This window comes from Carassius auratus, chromosome 30 (assembly GCF_003368295.1).
Source record: "Carassius auratus strain Wakin chromosome 30, ASM336829v1, whole genome shotgun sequence".
NCBI lineage: Eukaryota > Metazoa > Chordata > Actinopteri > Cypriniformes > Cyprinidae > Carassius > Carassius auratus.
In genome coordinates this window covers 12,954,450-12,973,336 of record NC_039272.1, presented here as the reverse complement: position 1 = coordinate 12,973,336, position 18,887 = coordinate 12,954,450, and the positions used below count along the sequence as shown (strand labels likewise).

General features: G+C 36.5%; 2 protein-coding genes across 5 annotated transcripts in view; both read right to left on the bottom strand.

Annotated features, from left to right (window-relative positions):
• Positions 1-100: 100 nt before the first annotated feature.
• LOC113049266 (UDP-N-acetylhexosamine pyrophosphorylase-like protein 1) lies at positions 101-5,429 on the bottom strand. The gene is made up of 9 exons (XM_026211462.1): positions 4,682-5,429; positions 4,369-4,573; positions 3,739-3,914; positions 3,381-3,553; positions 3,072-3,265; positions 1,922-2,062; positions 1,666-1,851; positions 1,263-1,329; positions 101-920 (listed from the first exon to the last, which is right to left on the bottom strand). Exons 1-9 carry the CDS (start codon positions 4,968-4,970, stop codon positions 831-833), a joined length of 1,521 nt encoding a protein of 506 aa, XP_026067247.1. The 5' UTR covers positions 4,971-5,429; the 3' UTR covers positions 101-830.
• Positions 5,430-6,210: 781 nt separating this feature from the next.
• LOC113049263 (calcium-binding mitochondrial carrier protein SCaMC-2-B-like) overlaps positions 6,211-18,887 on the bottom strand; it is a 16,204-nt gene continuing 3,527 nt past the window's right edge. Inside the window, exons 2-11 of one of the 4 annotated variants that reach the window (XM_026211457.1) lie at positions 13,896-14,022; positions 13,603-13,690; positions 13,193-13,228; positions 12,562-12,673; positions 11,713-11,871; positions 10,797-10,949; positions 10,429-10,536; positions 9,992-10,159; positions 9,062-9,212; positions 6,211-8,929 (exon numbers count right to left, since the gene is read on the bottom strand). In XM_026211457.1, the coding sequence (XP_026067242.1) occupies positions 8,745-8,929; positions 9,062-9,212; positions 9,992-10,159; positions 10,429-10,536; positions 10,797-10,949; positions 11,713-11,871; positions 12,562-12,673; positions 13,193-13,228; positions 13,603-13,690; positions 13,896-14,022 (1,287 nt within the window). In that variant the 3' untranslated portion in view covers positions 6,211-8,744. Of the gene's footprint in view, positions 8,933-9,061; positions 9,213-9,991; positions 10,160-10,428; positions 10,537-10,796; positions 10,950-11,712; positions 11,872-12,561; positions 12,674-13,192; positions 13,229-13,602; positions 13,691-13,895; positions 14,023-17,004; positions 17,846-18,887 lie in introns of those variants that run through there. The other 3 variants (XM_026211456.1, XM_026211455.1, XM_026211454.1) reach the window with 3 other exon arrangements.

The following is an 18,887-nucleotide window of genomic DNA, read 5'->3' as shown; positions in this document are numbered from 1 at the left end:
GTTTCCTATTGGTCAGCTGTGGTCATGTGACGACTCAGCTTCAAACTGGGATGCAAAGGCAGAGCCGAGGGAAAGGAAAACACAGTATCTGAACTGTAAGTGGGTATATGATTTTATTGCAATTGTAACGTAAAATACAAATGATAAGCTATGCAATACAAACTAATTCAAATATCACATTGTATTTTTCAATCATATAACATCTGTTTTTTAGAAAATAATTATTCTGCTCTAACCTTTTGAAGAATTATATATAATTATGTAACAATAATTGGGGTCACTAAGATTTTTTTAATGAAATGAATACCGGTAGTTTTATTCAGTAAACTGATGCATTTAACTGATTAAGTGACAGTAAAGGCATTTATAATTACAGTACATAACAAAGCAAATAAGATTTTTATTTCAAATGAATGCTGTCTATTTGGACTTTCTATTGATCATAAAATCTATTCATCATTAAAAAAAAAAGCCAACTGTTTTTAACATTGTTTTTTGAGCCCCAAATTTCTAAAGAATCGTGTGACACTGAAGACTGGAATAAAGGCTGCTGGAAAGTCAATTTTCCGTTATGGGAATAAGTTACATTTTAAAATATATACTTAAATAGAAAACAGTTATTTTAAGGCATCATTTTACAATATTACAGTTTTTTTCCCTGTTATTTTTGATAAATGCAGCCTTGGTGAGTATTGGGAAGTAAAAATGTTACAGACCCCAATTTTTCTTTCTTTCTTTATTTTGGATTTTTTTTTTTTTTGTATACATCCCTTTCAATTCCTCTAATATTTGCCTGGCCCTGGACATGATGGTATCCTCAGTTGAAAACACTATGTAGTTTTCATAAGATTCTCTGCTTCATTCTCATCAAGTAGTAAAGGGGACCTCAAGTTCTTCTGTTTCAACAGCTTTTCCAGCCCCTGTAAAACACAGCGGTTAAAATATGACCATGTGTCATGGAGGGAAAATGAAAAAAGGAGATAAAGAGATGGAGTGTTACAGCTGTCACTTGAACTCTTTCCTGAGAACAGGAACACTACCCAGACATCATTCGCTCCATTTCACATCATGCTCCATATGGTCACACTTGCTTGCTATACTTTTTTTCCCTCTAGGCCTCTAGCCTCTTTTTTGGTACTCAAATATTTAACTTTTGTGATAAATGTTAACCTAAAACTCTAAAACCAGACTGTTCATCAGTATTAGCAACTCCACTTTACAGCAAAGCTTTAATAATTGCATACAAGTAGTCACATATTTACCTCGCCAAAGTAAGATACAAGTGGAGAGATTTCACAGATTGCTGGGGGGTCTTCATTCTGTGACATACTGCAAAAGAAAGAGTAGACCAAGTTATTATAAACCACACACCATCTTAGAAAGTGCCTCAAAATTGTTCATTTTCTGCATGAATGCACAAATTCCTTTAAGGCATATTCCTTTCAGGTCATGCCTGTCAAAAGGTATTGCATTCATCACAAGAATATACATTTCTAGACCATATCCTGCTCTACATCGGGTGTAGTATAACTATAATACTTGAGGAACCTTGCAATATAGCATTTACTGTACATTTAGAAGATACTTTTAACCAAACTATCTCTGGTAAAACATGATACTTATTTACTTGATAGGACTTAATATTTTTCTACTGATTTAACCTACCTATGTTTTGGGGGGATTGGTTTATCCTGCTCATCCAGGAAGATTCCACCAGCTGCCAGAGCCCAGCGGTAATGTTGTGCTAACAAGGAACGGCGTGCTGTAGTCGGTGTGTCCAAAGGCACCCCATCAGCATTTTTTAGGGGTGAGAATTCCTCCTCTCTCAACACCTCAAAGGCGACAAATTTCCTGCAAAAAGCAGATGATGGTGAGGAAGATGGCAATACCCCACTTAGCCAACGGTAGCAGTAAAACATACTTTGAGAACTGAAAGACGTCAAATACAAATTTCTCCATTTTAATGCCATTGGGCTTGGTTGGTTTCACCAGGTTCCCTTCTCCATCCACAAATGGCACTTTCTTGATAGCCACATGCTGCTTCAGCTGACTCTCAAACTTTCTGCAGGGAAAATGCATTGATATAGGAATTAGTTTGTACAACGGGCTGTGTTTACAGATTAGCATGAGTCAATATTTTGCTAATTCTTTAACAAATGCATTCATAAATACTCTCCCACTAACTCATGGGATAGTAAAGGGTCCATCTGGATTTGCACTTGGTTTGGGTACCTGTTTTTTTTTATTTATACTATTCCATTCAATTCAAGCTTTATTTGTATAGCTATTTTTACGATATAAATCATTGCAAAGCAACTTTACAGAAAATTAAGTTTTTACAATATTTAGTACCGTAGTAGCTTATCAGTGGTGACTGACAGTTTATGTGCATATGACAGAATTTTCAGAAAAATGTATACAAGACGTAGTCAGCCAGACGATGAACACTATTAACAGCAATTATTATATACTATGAATTTACATACTACTCTTTCAAAATACTGTCTTCCGCATACTATATAGTAGAGAAGCATTCAATTCGGACGCAGTGCAACTATTAATTAGGGCTCCTACTGGGCTCCTATTCCTCGCTATTATAATGTAATGTAATAATTCTATTGTATTTAGGGCTGCAAAACAATTAATCGCGGTTAATTGCATGCAAAATAAAGGTTTATTTTTACATACTACATATGTGTGTACTGTATATATTTATTATGTATATATAAATAAATACACACAAATATATATTTTTAAATATTTGTATGTATATATTTATACTTATATATATATATATATATATATATATAAAACATTTTTCTTTAATATATACATGGATGTGTGTGTGTATTTATATATACATAAATATACACAGTACATACACATATAATATGTAAACAAACTTTTTTTTAAAAATGTGATTAATCGCGATTAATCATTTTGCAGCCCTACTTATATTACAATGGAGCATGATTCGAATATATTGTAGCAAAAAATCCCTTTATGGACAATGAAAAGTTAACACAAAAGAAAATTGGATTGTATGTTAAAACTGTATGTCCAACACATACTCAGCCACGTCCTTTAAGAAGTCTCGGGTAAAGAAGTGGTTGCAGATGTTCCCAGCACTGAACAGGAGCTCTCCTCCTGGGCCTCGCAGCTCTGCGGTCTCTGGTTGGATCTCACTGTACTCAATCACCTGATACAGGCCGTCCACGCGACACACCACTCCAACCGGCTCTGCAGGATACGCCTTATCCACCACCTGAGCACAATAAAGGTGAACACAGCTAATTAAAGCAATAAATAATAATAAATTAATAAATGGTAAAAACTAATGGATGGGATCTAATTCAGGCCTACAGACAGTCTATTTTTACCTTGGCACCACAGTCTGCTCCTTTGTTTACACAAAAGCCAATAAAGACTGGGTCTGCCATCTTCACCAAGATGTTGTCCACACAGTACACGTGAAGATACTCCACACCCCTTCTCTGCATGTCCTCTAAAATCTTGTTGTCCACTAAAGCACGATAGAGGCCGCCATTTCCATCTGAAGTGAACATAGAAATGAGATGCAAACATGAATTGGTATTAGTGGTTGAAGTAAAAAAGGAATTCATAATTGTCTGTCTGTTGTCTTATAGCTGATGAAAATATAAATAATAAAAAAAAAAATCCTAATTTATTTAAATCATTAATGAACTACCTTCTGAAACAGAACAAATTCTCTCTGACCTGGTGCCATGGCTATTTTGCCTTTCTTCTCCAGGATGATCTTTCCATCAAAGCCTACAGCTGGTATCATTCTCTGCTCAAATATGACTACGTTGGATGGACAAAGACCAAAATATTCATTGTCTTTGAAGAACTTCTCTGTGGGTTCCAGAGTGAACTCACTGGTCATTATGTACCTGTTCAAATATCATCAAAAGTGAATTCAATACATGTTCTTCTGTCACTTGGAGGATGTTTATGAATGAATTCATGAACATTTATTAAACTATGAGCACTCCCAGACCCATAGTTTCAAACTGGAAATATATATATATTTAATTATGGCTCCCATTAGCATAAATGGCTGCCCACTGCTCCCGGTGTTTGTGCACTTTGGATGGGTTAAATGCAGATCACGAATTCTAAGTATGGGTCACCATACTTGGCTGTATGTCACATCACTTATCACTTTTTATATATTTCTATTTCCACCATAGAATGCTGAACAGCTTCTTTTTGAAATGTGGTGGAAATTACATTTGCTGGTCTATAAAACTAAAAATAATATATTTTTTAAAAACAGGACAGAGAGTGTTTCTAGTTTTAGTTCTCAGAAAGACCCTCGTTTGAACTGCAAATAAAGAGCCATACCATGGTATTGTGCACCTACTACCATGCTTCACATTGGCCAGCTCTTGCACCTTCTGGATACGCTCAGCCTGGATCTGGTACAGGGTTTTTCCACTTGGCAGCCCAACACTGTACATGCCCTTGGGATATGGCACTCCAAGCCGAGTCCCCTGACCACCGGCTAACAGCAAAACAGCCACTCTGTCCTGTGAAATCTGCAGTAACCCTGAAGAAAGGAGTATTTGATGTATTCTTTGATAAACGCAGTGTTACTTTTAACACATTGTTAAAATTACTATTTTGTTGTATATTATTTTGATCCTTGGAGCTGTACCTTCATCACCCCATAACTGAAGCGTTTCTTTCTCACTTTTACGCACACTTCCAATGAACTCTGGAGGAACGGGCTTCATCCGGGCGTCTAGCCGACCATCAGCACTCGAGTGTCGGCTTGCAGCCCCAGCAGCTGCTCGGCAGTGCTCGAGTAACTCTTCGGGCTGGAGCCTAGATATCTCCTCCAGAAGCGCACTGCTTTCTTCCGCAGAAAGTTCAGGCCAGAATTGTAAAACATGGCTCTGTCCTGCTGTTTCTAACCTCGCTTTAGCTTCCTCGAATGATAACATCTTTCCCTTCTAGAAAATTAATACATTGATGATCTGACAACAAACCTCGAGTCTAGTCGACTCCTCTCTTTTGAGGAGTTCAGATCCCGTTTTCACTGCTTGCAACTCGTGATCAGTGTGGGGTTTGTACGATAAAAATTTAACTGGAGTTGCATATAATTCGGAAAATAACAAGAAAACTACTGTCAAGGCATGTTTAGCTTGCGGGAATCATTTGGGAACTCCCCTTAGCCACATATGGCGGACTGTGTCCCAAAGCCTCAGTGAAGTGCCTAGCTAGAGAGTATTTTTGCTCCTCACTACAGCTCGAATCAGTTTAAATACCAAAGTCAGTCAGCGGTTAGCTGACTCGGAACGTCTCGAATGCTGTCTAGTTAGGCAGCTCAGTAGGTTTCGAAACGCAGCCAGAATTTACTCTAGCTCTGCGGATGAATGACTTCCTCAGAAAGGCTAAGCAAGCTAACCGCTGTCATGTGACTAGTCTGCTGAGTCTCTGTCCTTCCCCCTTTGAGTAATCGCTTCACATCAGGGATCAATTCAGGGCAAAGCATAATCATTTTTGATGCATTATATACTACTGATGCCGCATTATAGTAATTAGGGGTAACTAATTTATTTATGTAAAAACAGACTGAGAATTATTCAAAATGACAGTTCTATTCGACAAACTTAACACGGTACGAATTAGTGATTCAATGCAACTTTTTAAAATGAAACTGTAGAGTTAGTAAAAAAAATGTATTCAAGTATGCCTACAAATGACCAACTACTTAACAAAAGATGTAGCTAGTAAAATAATTTTAAAAATAAAACGTTTACTGTTTAAATTCCGCTGAAAGCATATGCATTTAATTGTGTGATTATAAATTAAGTAAAATGATCCAAATTCATTAATCTGTTCAATAAATAATTATAAAAAAATAAATTATACACCGTGTGCATATATATACATTTTTTAGTCATAAATACCAATTATTTAAACATGTAACCAATAATTTCTTCAAAATAAACACTTTCTTAAAAGGAAAAAGAAACAGATTTAGTTGATGTGTTTTTAAACATGCTTTTTAAGACACAAGATTTTGGTAACAGGACTGAGAAAATGCATCTATCTACCAATTAGAAAAAAAAAACTACATCAAATAAAGTTGTGTAACTGAACGATACATTATGAATGGTTAAATATTTGTGACCTGGGATAGATAAAAATAATAATAATAAAAATTACTACACACCCAACTTCAATGAACATAATGAAGAATGACTTTATTTAAGTTATTTTACAAACATAAATATTTCTGCTCTATATTCAGTTTCTGCATTCTAGAGGACATAGATTTTTAATTTTTGTCCCATAAACATTGATTTGCACATCTCAAACCTTCACAGATGTGTCATCACATATAGATATATTGTCCAGTACAAATATTTTGATATTTCATTAGTGTGTATGTTTCTGGTACTCAGGGGACCCCAGCAACAGCACATGTTGATATACATGTGGCGAACGTGGTGCAGTTACACTCACTAGCAAACAGCTGAACAGTAAGGCAATAGATTACAGGTAGTCTCAAAGGGCGGCATTCCTCGATTGTGTTGAACGCCACAAACACACACAACCTAAAGCCTTTAGTCTCAGGACAACCAAAGGAGTCCAAAGCACATCCAAAGGAGTCCAAAGATTTCTCCTGTGATAAACAGTGAAAAAAAAGGTGCAAAATGCAAAAAAACTAAAGAAGCTGCATCCATTACGAGGCAGGCAATACAGCTTTAAAAAAGCCCTGTAAAGACTCTAAAGAGCAATGTGTGCATATTCAGACAAGACACACATACATGCCTTACAAAGACTGAATTGATTCAAAGGGAATTTGCTGTTTTTCACTGATCTAAGTCATTTTCATGAGGCTTGAGAAAGACCAACTGATCCTAGGCCTGCACAAACACTCCATACAAGTTACAAACATGCAGATATCTGCTCCAGATCTCTAAGGAGAAGAGTTTCAGGAGTCTAATCTGTACAGGAGTATCTGAGACCACTGAATTCTCCCTGAATATATAAATGAAATACTTCAGTCTGACTTTAACACCCTGCATCCCCCCAAAAAAACTCTAAAAGCAGCTTTTTTTAACTCATAAATAAGGCAACTATATGAACACTACAGTATTGTAGAATCACAAAGGGCAACAACGCATTGACCCGGTGGGTTTAAGACTTCACATGCAATAGCTATAAGAACAACTTATTTTCTCCTTGTCAGTCAAAATGCACACGAGAGTGCCAATCATGAAATATGTCATATGCAAATATACAAGAGACTTGCCTACTGCTGCACAGCAGAGTCAAATACATTTTTATCAACAGAGATCTTAACTTATATTGTACCTTTTTAGTGTTTCCTTAACAAAAACCTTTTTGCCCATAACCTGATACAAATATTAAACATAAATGCTGAAAAATAATATTTGCTTAAATCACAACCACTTCAATTACTCAACACTATCATTCCATTAGAAAACCTCTAATAAATTCAAGTCTGGTTTATAAGTATTAAACTCAAGTGCTTCAATATGTCCCTCGACTAGAGTTTAAATCAGAGTGTTATAGTCATGATTCAAATCCTAATACTGGTGATAAACTGTACACTGCAGATAACGGATCAATTTATGAACAAGAATTGTTTGAATGTAAAACCAAATCAATTTGTAGCACTGCTTTCTTCAACTGAAGACCTTACAGTGTCTATCTAGACACAGAACTCAACCCACTACATTAAAACTGGTGCTGAATTCTCAAACCCAGGTCATTTTACACTGGATCCACACACAGATTTATTTTAGAAACGTTTACATAACGCTTAATTAGCTGCCAGTCACCATGGGGAGTGTGTGCACATACATAGAGTTTTTCATTTTAGAATGTCTTTTTTATAGTAACCTTCAATTGAAATGAAATAAATATCCAACATAAAGAAATTAAAATAAATTAACAATGAAAAGTCCTTAACAATTTGATGATTAAGACATATATTTTAAATATTTCCCTTGTTACACATTATCCCTTCCAAGACTGGCATGTCAATTAAAGTAATAATACAAGGGAATAAATTGTATAATAATACAAGCAGTAAATAATGCCAGGGATATGCAAGTATGTGGGTGATCTTGTAACAAATTTGTGTCAGCTCTTTATTACTGAACACTGGCATCCAGTGGAATGAAGATACAGTGATCTGAAGGGACTACACCAGGATTATTAGCATTGTATCTACTAAAGCCTTTAGCGCATTACATTTCAGTCGTGCAGTTTAAATGAGTTCATTAATGGATGAAGTGTTATGTTCTTTGCATACACTAAATGCTTTAGTAAATCTGGCTTTTTGAATCCATCAGGTGTTTGCCCCTTCCTTTCTACAAAGTAGTTTTTCTAAATGTCTTGCATATGATTGGTCCCTACTAAAATATAGCAAATGCAACCCCATGACCTAGGGAGTGGAATAAGGAAGCGTCTGGATCCAATACAGATGATCACATTTTACTTACAGCTAGGATTGTATTTTCTATGCATGTCTCTGGTCTCATATATTCCAGTAACTCTTCCATTCACTGAATGAAATCCAACCTTCCACTCATGCAAGCTCTGTCTTGGCCCACTGTTGCTACACTTCTTCTCGAGTGCAAGCTGGCCATCCTGGACGATCTCTTTCAGTAGTCCAAAAGAAAAGTTGAGAGGAAAAACAAAAGCCATTGAGGATTTGAACAGTCTTTGGGTTCTCCTCACCGGGACTGGACGCCAAGGGTGATCTTTAGGTTCTCATACACCACATAGCTGATGCTAACTGCAGGAATGACCTTCATAAAGTTGGGTGCCAAGCCTCTGTAGAGTCCAATAGCGCCCTCTGTCCGTACAATATGTCTGAAGAGACCAGTCATGGTCATCTGTGGGCTGCCTTCCTGAGTAGCTGCTAACCGATGAAGGGCACAAGAAGCAAAAAATCAACTGGACTGTGACATAAATGATAATAGTTTACTTAGTGAATGAATTAGACAGGATGCCTTCTAATAACGTATTTGAGAGTTTGTGAAAGGCTTACCTTGAGCCTGCATTCGTGTCCTCACTAAGGCTAATGGGTAGCTTGCTAACTGTCCACAAGTACTAGACATTGTACCACAGGCTAGCAGCACAAACACACCCGGATCGGCACTGTCTGTAGCATACCTCTGCAGCCACGAGTTTTTTAATGTCTACACATGAAAATAAGAGCGAAACATTAAAGTAATTATGATATAAAAGAATGTCATTTAATATACGGTAATAATATTTACAATATAAATGAATCATAAAATACATAAAACATTCAGGAGGTAGAAAACTGAGGGGGAGGAAATATGTAGAACAGTGTTATTTAGTAGTATTTACTAATATTTTTAATTAGCTTTTTTATATTTTCAGGTTTTATTGTAGATGTAGTAATTTTGTTGTGCTTTTGTAAATTACTAGTTTTTGTTTTTATTTCTAATTTGGTTTGATTTATTTTCATTTCAGGTTTCTCAGAAATATTGTAATACCTAGTGCTGTCTAATGATTAATCGCTTATAAAATCGCATCCAAAATAAACGTTTTTGTTTACAATAATGTGGGTGCGCACTGTGTATATTTTATATTTTTGATTATGTATATATAAATACAAATACATGCATGTATATATGTTTAAGAAAAATATATTATGTTTGTATATTAAATATATTTTTATATATAATATAAAATATAAGAGTAAAAATATATAAATGTATATATGTGTAATTTTTTTCAAAATATATACCACTGTATGTGTATTTATATATAGATTATAAATATACACAGTACACATAAATATAATACGTAAACAAAAACTTTGATTTGGATTTTGCGTTTGACAGCACTAGTAATATCTAAATAAATGTTCACTTTAACTTAAAATGATTTTCAGTTAGTTGCCACTGACAAATATATAATCTTTTTGTTTTACTGTATAAAAACTTACCTCATAAACAGCCAGGTCTATTCCAGCATAAGGGATGATTCCCAACATATTGGGAATATAACCTTTATAGAAGGCTGTCAGTCCCTCCTTCTTAAATATATGTTTAGCACAGTCAGTGATACCAGAGTACTGACCCGTCCTTCCCAGGGCAAGACGAGTTTTTAAAACCTTAAACACACAAAAAGCTTTGTTTAAGCTCCAAGAGCAATGCTTTGTTTGGTCCACATAGAAAGTCATCATCAGCTTGATTATGTTACAGTTTCTGATATGGCAGCTAGTAATTAAAAACATTTGTACATCGCAGATCATGATACAAAGAAAGCATGGGAGATCTAGTCATAGCTTGTTTAATAATTATTATTGAAATGAAATGAAAGCTTTTGTTTTCTCAAAACAGTGCTCAAACTTTATTCCTAAATGACAGTTTATGCTCTTACCTCCATGGGGTAGATGCTGCTCTGAGCAATAGCTCCTGCGAGAGACCCAGCAACCAGCCTCTCCAGGATTCCCAACGTCTCCTGATTGCTGCCAATCAGACGCTTAATCTGAAGAACAGGGCAAATCAGCTTTAGAACTCACGGAATAAATATCAAAGAGAGAAAAAAGCACGTTTTTCAAAGGTTTTAAGTCAGATAACAGTATGATGTTCATTTAAAAATAATTATTTAAATCACATTCAAAGCAACAGTTTTTTCAAAAGTTTTTTTAAACATTGTGGATAAATATATTAACATTGTATTCTTTTAAACATCCAGAATTATAGTTCTGATTTTGTAATTGCTGAAAGATTCCAATGACAAGCTACCTGCTCGTACGCCATGAACTTGATAGCAGATTCAGGTGCGATCTTCAAAACGTTGATACCGTTCCCTCGCCACAGCGACCGGAGTCCACCCTCACGGATCATTTGGGCGAATCCTCCACCGATGCCCATGGTGTTGCTGCGTGTCGCATGTACCTGCAAACACCATTGCAGTAAATTTGCTTGTAAATTATTTCATTTAAGCATTTTAATGTAAGTTTACTTCAGGTAATAAAGCTATAAGGGTAACGAAGCTTCAATGTCCTTTATAGTCTTATACATTCATATACTGACGAATTACAAAATTGAGAATTTTAAAATCCACCAAACCAAATTGAAACTAGCCTCACTAAGGCATTTTATAATGTGCATGGTCATCCACCGAGGCACTCATCCAAAGAACAGAACATCCTGTACCATAGTGACTCAACAGTACACTTACTACAGTAGCAGTGTCCCTAAAGCAACACAAGATGTAGCCCCTTCATAAGCAGCACACTGGATCTCACTAAAACTAGGATTTTAGTCAAGATGGTTCTCATGAAACAAATGTTGTGATGTGAACTTGATCAGAAGTGTCAATTTAGACATTAATAATGTTCATTAGAAATGTTCCTTGAGCACCAAATCAGCATGAGGGATCATGTGACACTGAAGGCTGGAGTAATGGCTGCTGAAAATTGAGCTTTGTCATCACAGGAATATGAATTTTGAATATTCAAGTAGAATATGTCTTTATAGTATACATCTTAATATGCATAAAATATAAATGTGTAAAGTAAAATATGTTTACCATAATATAATATAAATCTAAAAAAATATAATGCATGTTTCCAAACTTAAATGTTTATTATTCATTGATCATATGATGTGTGCTGTAAGTTCTGTACAGGTAGCGTCAGGGGGTCTCATACTGTACCTGCATGAGAACCTTAAGGCGGTCCAGGGGTGCGGTACAGGTACGGGACACTGCACCAGCTCCACCTCCGGCTACCAGGTGTCGCCACAACATTCCCATTTTCTTTTCCTCCGCCGTAAACTCATCCGGGACCATCATACTTTCCCCAACATCAAATATCTGCAAAGAGGAAATTACATCTTTCACAAATTACATTAGATTACATTCACAGTCTCCGTGAATCTCCACAACTGACCGTGAAGACCACAAGTGTGACTCCCAAATAAGAAGCACCAGAGAGTTAAACGCACTTGCTTTCAGAAAACACCAGTAAGTTTAGGAGTCTCCACTTCAATATTAAATTATCAGAAAAGTGTAATTTATAAAGTGTTCATTTATGAGAGAGGTTGTGTATGAAATAACTGGATTTAATTTATAATAAAAAAGTGAAATTACTCTTCTGTAATATAAGTGTGAGTTATCTGTTCACCTGGGGACAGTGTTAGAATAATCCATGAGGTGGACACCTCTACCTCTCCTGGCTCAGTGACGTCAGAGCACTGTTGATCTGTTTAACAGGATCAGACTGGATCACAGTGAACCCTTTTTGTCCTTTCAGGAGTATTTCAAGTGCAAGGAATCAAACTGAACTAAGTGGGCTTAGAAGGACGGAATGACTAAGGTGGCAGTACATCAGTTTAAACGAGATGTGTGGTGAATGTCAGTGACACAAGCAAAAGCAATTTACACAGAATACAAAGTCTGTAAAAAGCACAACAACCCACTTAACGAGATAAAGTTGACGCTAAAAGCAAAGCTGGAAACTTTGATCTGTAAGGCACACGGCGGGATGGTGTGGTTCAGGTTTACCGTAGAGTGTTTCCAGTAGAGGATGATTTCAGGAATGTTGTCAGCAGGATGAAGCAGATGGTAATCTCTCCATTCATTCCAATCAATCGTCATCGTACCGTTTTTATCCATACTGTTCAAATGAAAAGACAAAAAGAGACCAAAACTAAATATTAATGGAACTTCTTTGGCTTTGAGCAGCAGCTCCTTTCTTAAAAAAAGACCAGCTAACTTTTTCTAAAATATATGCACTTCCATAAAGAACTGTTTAGAATTAGCAAAAAAAGCAGCTAACGGAAAATACCAGCTACCAGAAAATAAAAATCATTCACATGCAAAAATGTCCCTGGTTTCAGCATTTCAGATCTACTGCATTTGGAATTCTTCTTTAATACTTTACCAAAGCTTTCTTCTGCTAAGAGTTTCAGTGTGACTTTTCAAAAAAATCCTTAAATAGAGGCATCATTAGCTTACTTAATATTTCCAAAGCACTACCCAAATGAGACAAAATAGCTTCTGAGAGAGAGAGAGAGAGAGAGCGAGAGAAAAAGTTACCTCAAAAATGCTAAATGAAAACAGCACAGATGAATCAGCACAGATGAAATGAAAAAGCAGTGCAAGGCAAACATGCAGGGAGAAGACCACAACTTACTACATTATAGGGGCATATATATGACCCCTCCTTATTCTGATAAGATGAGCAGAGAGAGAGGGTGGGATCACAAGAAGGAGAGAGTGATAAAGAAACAGAGACGCATATGACCAAAGACATTTACACACATACAGAAAATAAAAATAACTTTTATTATTGTATGTGCTGCAATTAGTTTGTATGTGTGATCCTGGTTTTTTCTTTAAGGAGCTCTAAAAAACTCTTGGGTATTGGCTCGTCAAAGAATGTCAAATAAACATGCTGAAAAATCCCAACCAGGGACGTGTTGTATAACACGTGTTGTGTCAGAGGGTTCCCAGTCAGGTCTGAATTACTAGCTGTGAATAAAAGACTAAAAGACTGAAGAGAATGAAGGGGGTTGAACAGATACAATCAATAAAACAAATCACCTCTTGAGGATCTTTTCAGCCTGTTCTTCAGATATATGAACCCCGAGGTCTCTTAGTGACTGCATGATCTCCTGGGAATCTATGCGACCTGCAGTTTTAAAAGGAAATGTGATTTTAACATCTAAAACAGTGCTTCTCAACTAGGGAGCATCAGCAAACTTGGAAAAAAAGATGGAAAAAAGATGGCCTTAATATGACATAATACAAAAAGACACAAAAACATTAAAGAGACCAATAAAAACATCTATAATTCAAGAAACCGCTCGAAATAGTTCACCAAAACACTAACATACCATCGTTCTTTTTGTCAAGGCTCTTGAAGACCAGCCTCAGCTTCTTCTCATGGTCCCTCAGGTAGTGCACAAACTCCTCAAAGTCCAACTGACCATCCAAGTCTTTGTCTCCAGCCTTGACGATTTTCTGAAACACATACACGCTGGAATCAACATCAAGACCTCAGGACAGAATCAAGCCAGGTCATGTTTGAGGTCAGTGAGCTGGTGCTCGGGGTGTTGAGCTAATGGGCCACCAGGGACAGACATATGGCCTTTGTTTGTTGAAGAGAGTATTGATAGGACCATGCTGAACATTCTCATGAGCATCAGCATTATGAGGCCCATCCTGACAACGCTTGACCTTTAGGAAAGTAGCTGTCTAAACCATCGAGCAGCATATAACTGAAGCTAATGGAAAGGGATGGAGAAGATGAATTAATCATTAACCTGGAGAGCTCAGGAAAGACAGAAACAAAGCAAATGTGTTTCTAGTTTTAATAGAAAATCAGGCCCATGGCGTGACTCCTGGCTAATGTTGCTCTACGGTGTGTGACATAATGACTGGTCTGTCCACTGCTGAACTTTCTCACCCCACCCAGTGACATCAGCATCTCGTAACCTGCCACTGAAAACCAAATCACTGAGTCAGATCATTTATTTTATGTTGCTTTCCATGAGATTATGGACTTGTGGATAATAACACTTTAGTAAAAACAAAGAAAAAGTGTCTTAATAAACTAAAGTCCTTTTTATCTATAATCTATACCACAAAAAAGTGTTTTTAACAAAACAAATAGTTACATTTATTATATATGACATAGCTATGGATTTATATTAATAATAATAATGAATCTATTCATTGACCATCATTTAACAGAAATGGCTTTGAATAAATGTACTCAGAAGCCGTTCAGAATCGGCAGATCATGCCTGATAGTCCAGTGTGCATCCTTTCGGACTGTCAGGATCACGGTCTCAAATCGCCCTGCCAATGTAAAGCAGGTTAAAGATAGCCGTCGTCTTCTCACACTCAATCCTGATGCAACAATGACTCAACTGCAGAAAAGTGGGTCATGAGAACGGAACAAGTTTTTGGCGCTGAGAACATTTATCTTTTGAAGATGACAATGAATGCAGTCATAGAAAACAACTGGAGAATCAGAAGAAAAACTGAAAAAAAATACTTGCAGTCTGATTACTACATTTTATAGTGTACATATTAAAGTTGTTTTGGTTTACATTTATATTTCTTGGTATTTTCTGCAAAAAAGGCACTTAGGCATAAAAATGAAAGTGAGCTCTAACTAAGGGATTCTAAAAGCAGTTCAAACACCGAAGTCAAATAATCTGGATTAAATCGATTCATCCCTTTACAAGTCCTGACATGAACGAGCAGGACACACAGCTCTTAGTTCACAAGTACTTTTTGACCATCTAAAACAACAGAATTTCATTAAATCACAAAACCCACAGCTTACATTTGAGACCTGTGTCAACTAAAACTACCTAAAACTATGAAAAACTTCAGTTTTCAGTAAGTGAAATAAATCTGAAATTAAATAAAATAGAAAGATGCTTGAAAAATCTAAAAACTAAATAAATGAAAATTATAAATGGTGCACCAGCAACTGAAATATATATGAACTAAATTAGTCAAATAAGTGAATTACTAAAATGACTCAAATTAAAATGTAATTAATTCATGCAATATGGAAATAGAAATAATAAAAATGACATCACATATAAATTTCCAATCTAAACTAAAATTAAAAATGAATATACAAAATAAAACATTTTACACACTACTACACAATCACTTTTAACATAATAATAATACAGATGACATACCTTTCGCCACTTCCTGTATGAATCGAATTCTTGTGACGGAAGAAATAAACTCAACTTGAAAAGAGACTTCAACTGCGCTGGTAAACTATCAGACTCAAAATACTGTAATTCTAAAGATATGGACAGGCACGTAAAGACACAAACACAACATGTTCAGCTGAAAAAAATAAATAAAGGCAATGTGAGAAAGAAACGTACACAGCTCGTATCGAGGCTTGTACTGCGAACAATGCTATGTAATTGGCTCACGTCATATACAGCATCACCTTCTTAAAAGCTTACCGTAGTATCTGTCTTAAAGACTGACAGCCATAAAGATGGCAGGTTTCTGGAATAATCATATAATTAAAATAAGGCAAGCAGACAGCATCTTAATTGACTACTTAAAAAAAAAAGATAACTCATCTATTTCCCCTTTTTTAATAAAGAGAATAGAAAAATAAATTGTGAAATTTCAGCTCCTATAACATTACTTACCACTTTCAATGCATAAATTGTGCCACTCATTAAAGATCTCCAATGCAGTCCTCAGTAAAGCTTGTCAAATCTAGCAACAGTAACCAAGGGCTTAGCAAAGGGTCAATTTAGCAACAACTAATTAGTGAAATTGGTGGTCAGGATAAAACCTGAAACAGTAAACAGTTATAGCGCTTAGTTTGTGATTGATCTTGTTTGTCCCTAGCTAAGACATAACTGAATCTGATCTGAAGTGGTCTAATCCTGGCACTAGCATGTGATCATTCCCTAATGATTCGGACCAGGTTTCTGATTATACATTAATAATATTTAGAGAGCAGTGAAGACTGCAACCCACTAAAGATTTATAAAGCAACAGTTTGGGGAGGAAAGAGAAACATTCACATGCATGGGACATGTGTAATTTGCTGAAATCAAAACAAAATTCACAACAGTTCATTGCTGACTATATGCTGCTTGTCTGTTAAAAGCATACAATTTTTTTCTGAGAGTATATAACAAAAAAAAAAAATTAAAGATGTAATATCTTTAAAAAATTCATTAAAATAGGCCTTCCTCAGATGCCAATATCACATGAAGCCAATTTGATTTTGCATTTCACTAATTTTCCATATGAAAATAATGATAAGTATTATCACTCATAGCTCAGTTTTGGGAGATCTGAGCTGAAAAAAACTTGCAGCAAAACTGCAGCAGTTCAGTTGTTATTATATTTCTCTCAGAAACCAAAAAAGTACAAATATCAATGCATAAAAAACTTTGCAAATGCCTCCGTTAAATGTGGCAATTCTGTCTGCGATACCTGCTGAAGATCCTTAGGAGGCGCCACTATGATCAACACCGTTGTTTTCTTTGGAGATGCTGTGCTCTTCTCTTGACCGACTGAATCTGCCTGTGTGTCTGGTTCCCTCAGGCCTTCCATTTTTGCAGAATTTTTCAAGTTTCGTTCCTTTAGCCCGTCAGGTGGCACTGCAGTGTCATGTTCACACGCTGTTACTCCCAGAAGCCACTGGGACAGGGATGACCAAAGTTCCTTGAGCATCTTCATAAAGAGGCTCCAAGTCTGTTTGTGTACTTGAGTTTTGTCTTGGTCTTCTCAAGAACTACATCTACAGACGTAGTATGTGCATACAGAGAGAAACTGCTCAGGCATTCATGTGTGAGGCCAGGAGGATGAGGGCAGATGGGGACACTGCCACACAATTCCCAAAGCTTGCTGGCATTTCCAACAGCGTTTCCACAGTAACCCGGTGACCAATTCAAAAAACTTTGAGATGCAGTGAATGACCAGTTCTCTCATAATCGCCTCTAAATCATTGCAAACTTACAGCATTTTTCCAAAACAAACTGGCCAGGTAACTTTCCCAAAACATGTTCTTTGCGGAGTGCAACAACACACAAAAAGCTTAAGAAGAAAAAGTCATTCACTCTTCAAGTGACATCACTTCACAACTATGACACACTGCAGAGTAGCTAAAAACATGAAGAAAAAAAAACTTAACTGAAAGAGGCTGAAATCCTCACAACGAATCTGTTTTTAAAAGCGATTCCATGTTTTAAGTGCTAGTTTTTCTTGGCATCTGCAAGCTGCTGCAGGTTGGCTGCATCACAGAGCCGGTAAAAAGTGATGCAATGAAAAAAGCTGCAACCTCACTGCAGCTGTGCCTCAGCCAATCAGAGCACTCCACACTGTCTGACAAAGCATAGGCAGCCAATCAGAGCACAAAATACAGCCATCTTATGGAGTGATCTCTTACACATCCAGCAATGAGGAAATTCTGCTGACTGTTTTTTCTGCCCTCTGCTTTTTTAAGACCTAGTGCATCATTAAGATCTCCCTGGCAACGCCTTAAGGGTGATTACATGCATTTCTTCAAACACGGCAATACTCGCCTATTAATACCTACTTCATTCATTCATCAGCTGTTGTGGTTCCATTCCTTCTTTGCAACTGCATCTGGGTTAAACAGCAGAACTTTTTTTACATCCTTCCTCCCTTATTTTACTTGCGAATGTTTATGTTTATGTTGCCTAATATTAGGTTCAGGTGTCTAAATTGTAAGGATAAAATAAACTCAGATACTCTGATCTCCTGAGAAACAGACAATACAAACATCCTCCGGCATCTTTGAGACACCCCACAGAGTGGAGGTTCAGGAAACACCTCTCTCACACATGTATCAGTTCCGTCTCATCCCCTTCCTCCACTCAGTTACATATAATGTTCTACATGAATGCAAGTAATATTTACAGTCATGATTGGTATCATTTGAATAGTCTCAGAGCGAGTGGTACAATGGTCTCAATCTTACAAAAGTAGACTAAAAGACAGTACAAATCCTAAGAGTTAAGAGATATTTTGAATACTGTAATGGGAGTGCCCTTTTCCAGGGTCCTCCATGTAAATTACCTTCTGTTCCCTGTAAAGGTGTAAACTACCCCTGTCTGGGACCTGGGTTAATGCAAATTCCAATTGTTTGTACATGTCTCCATTTGGGGGATGTTTTATCTTGGTTTTGTATTTAAAGGACTGCACAAAAGGATTAGGGCCTTCTGTAGCAAGAATGAGCCCACAGCATGAAGTGACTGTCTAAAGTATTAGCCAATTACCTCCCTCTGATAACCAAGACTGATAGGAATGTGACCACTAAAGCCATAGTGATATCTTTGAGCGACATGAGCACC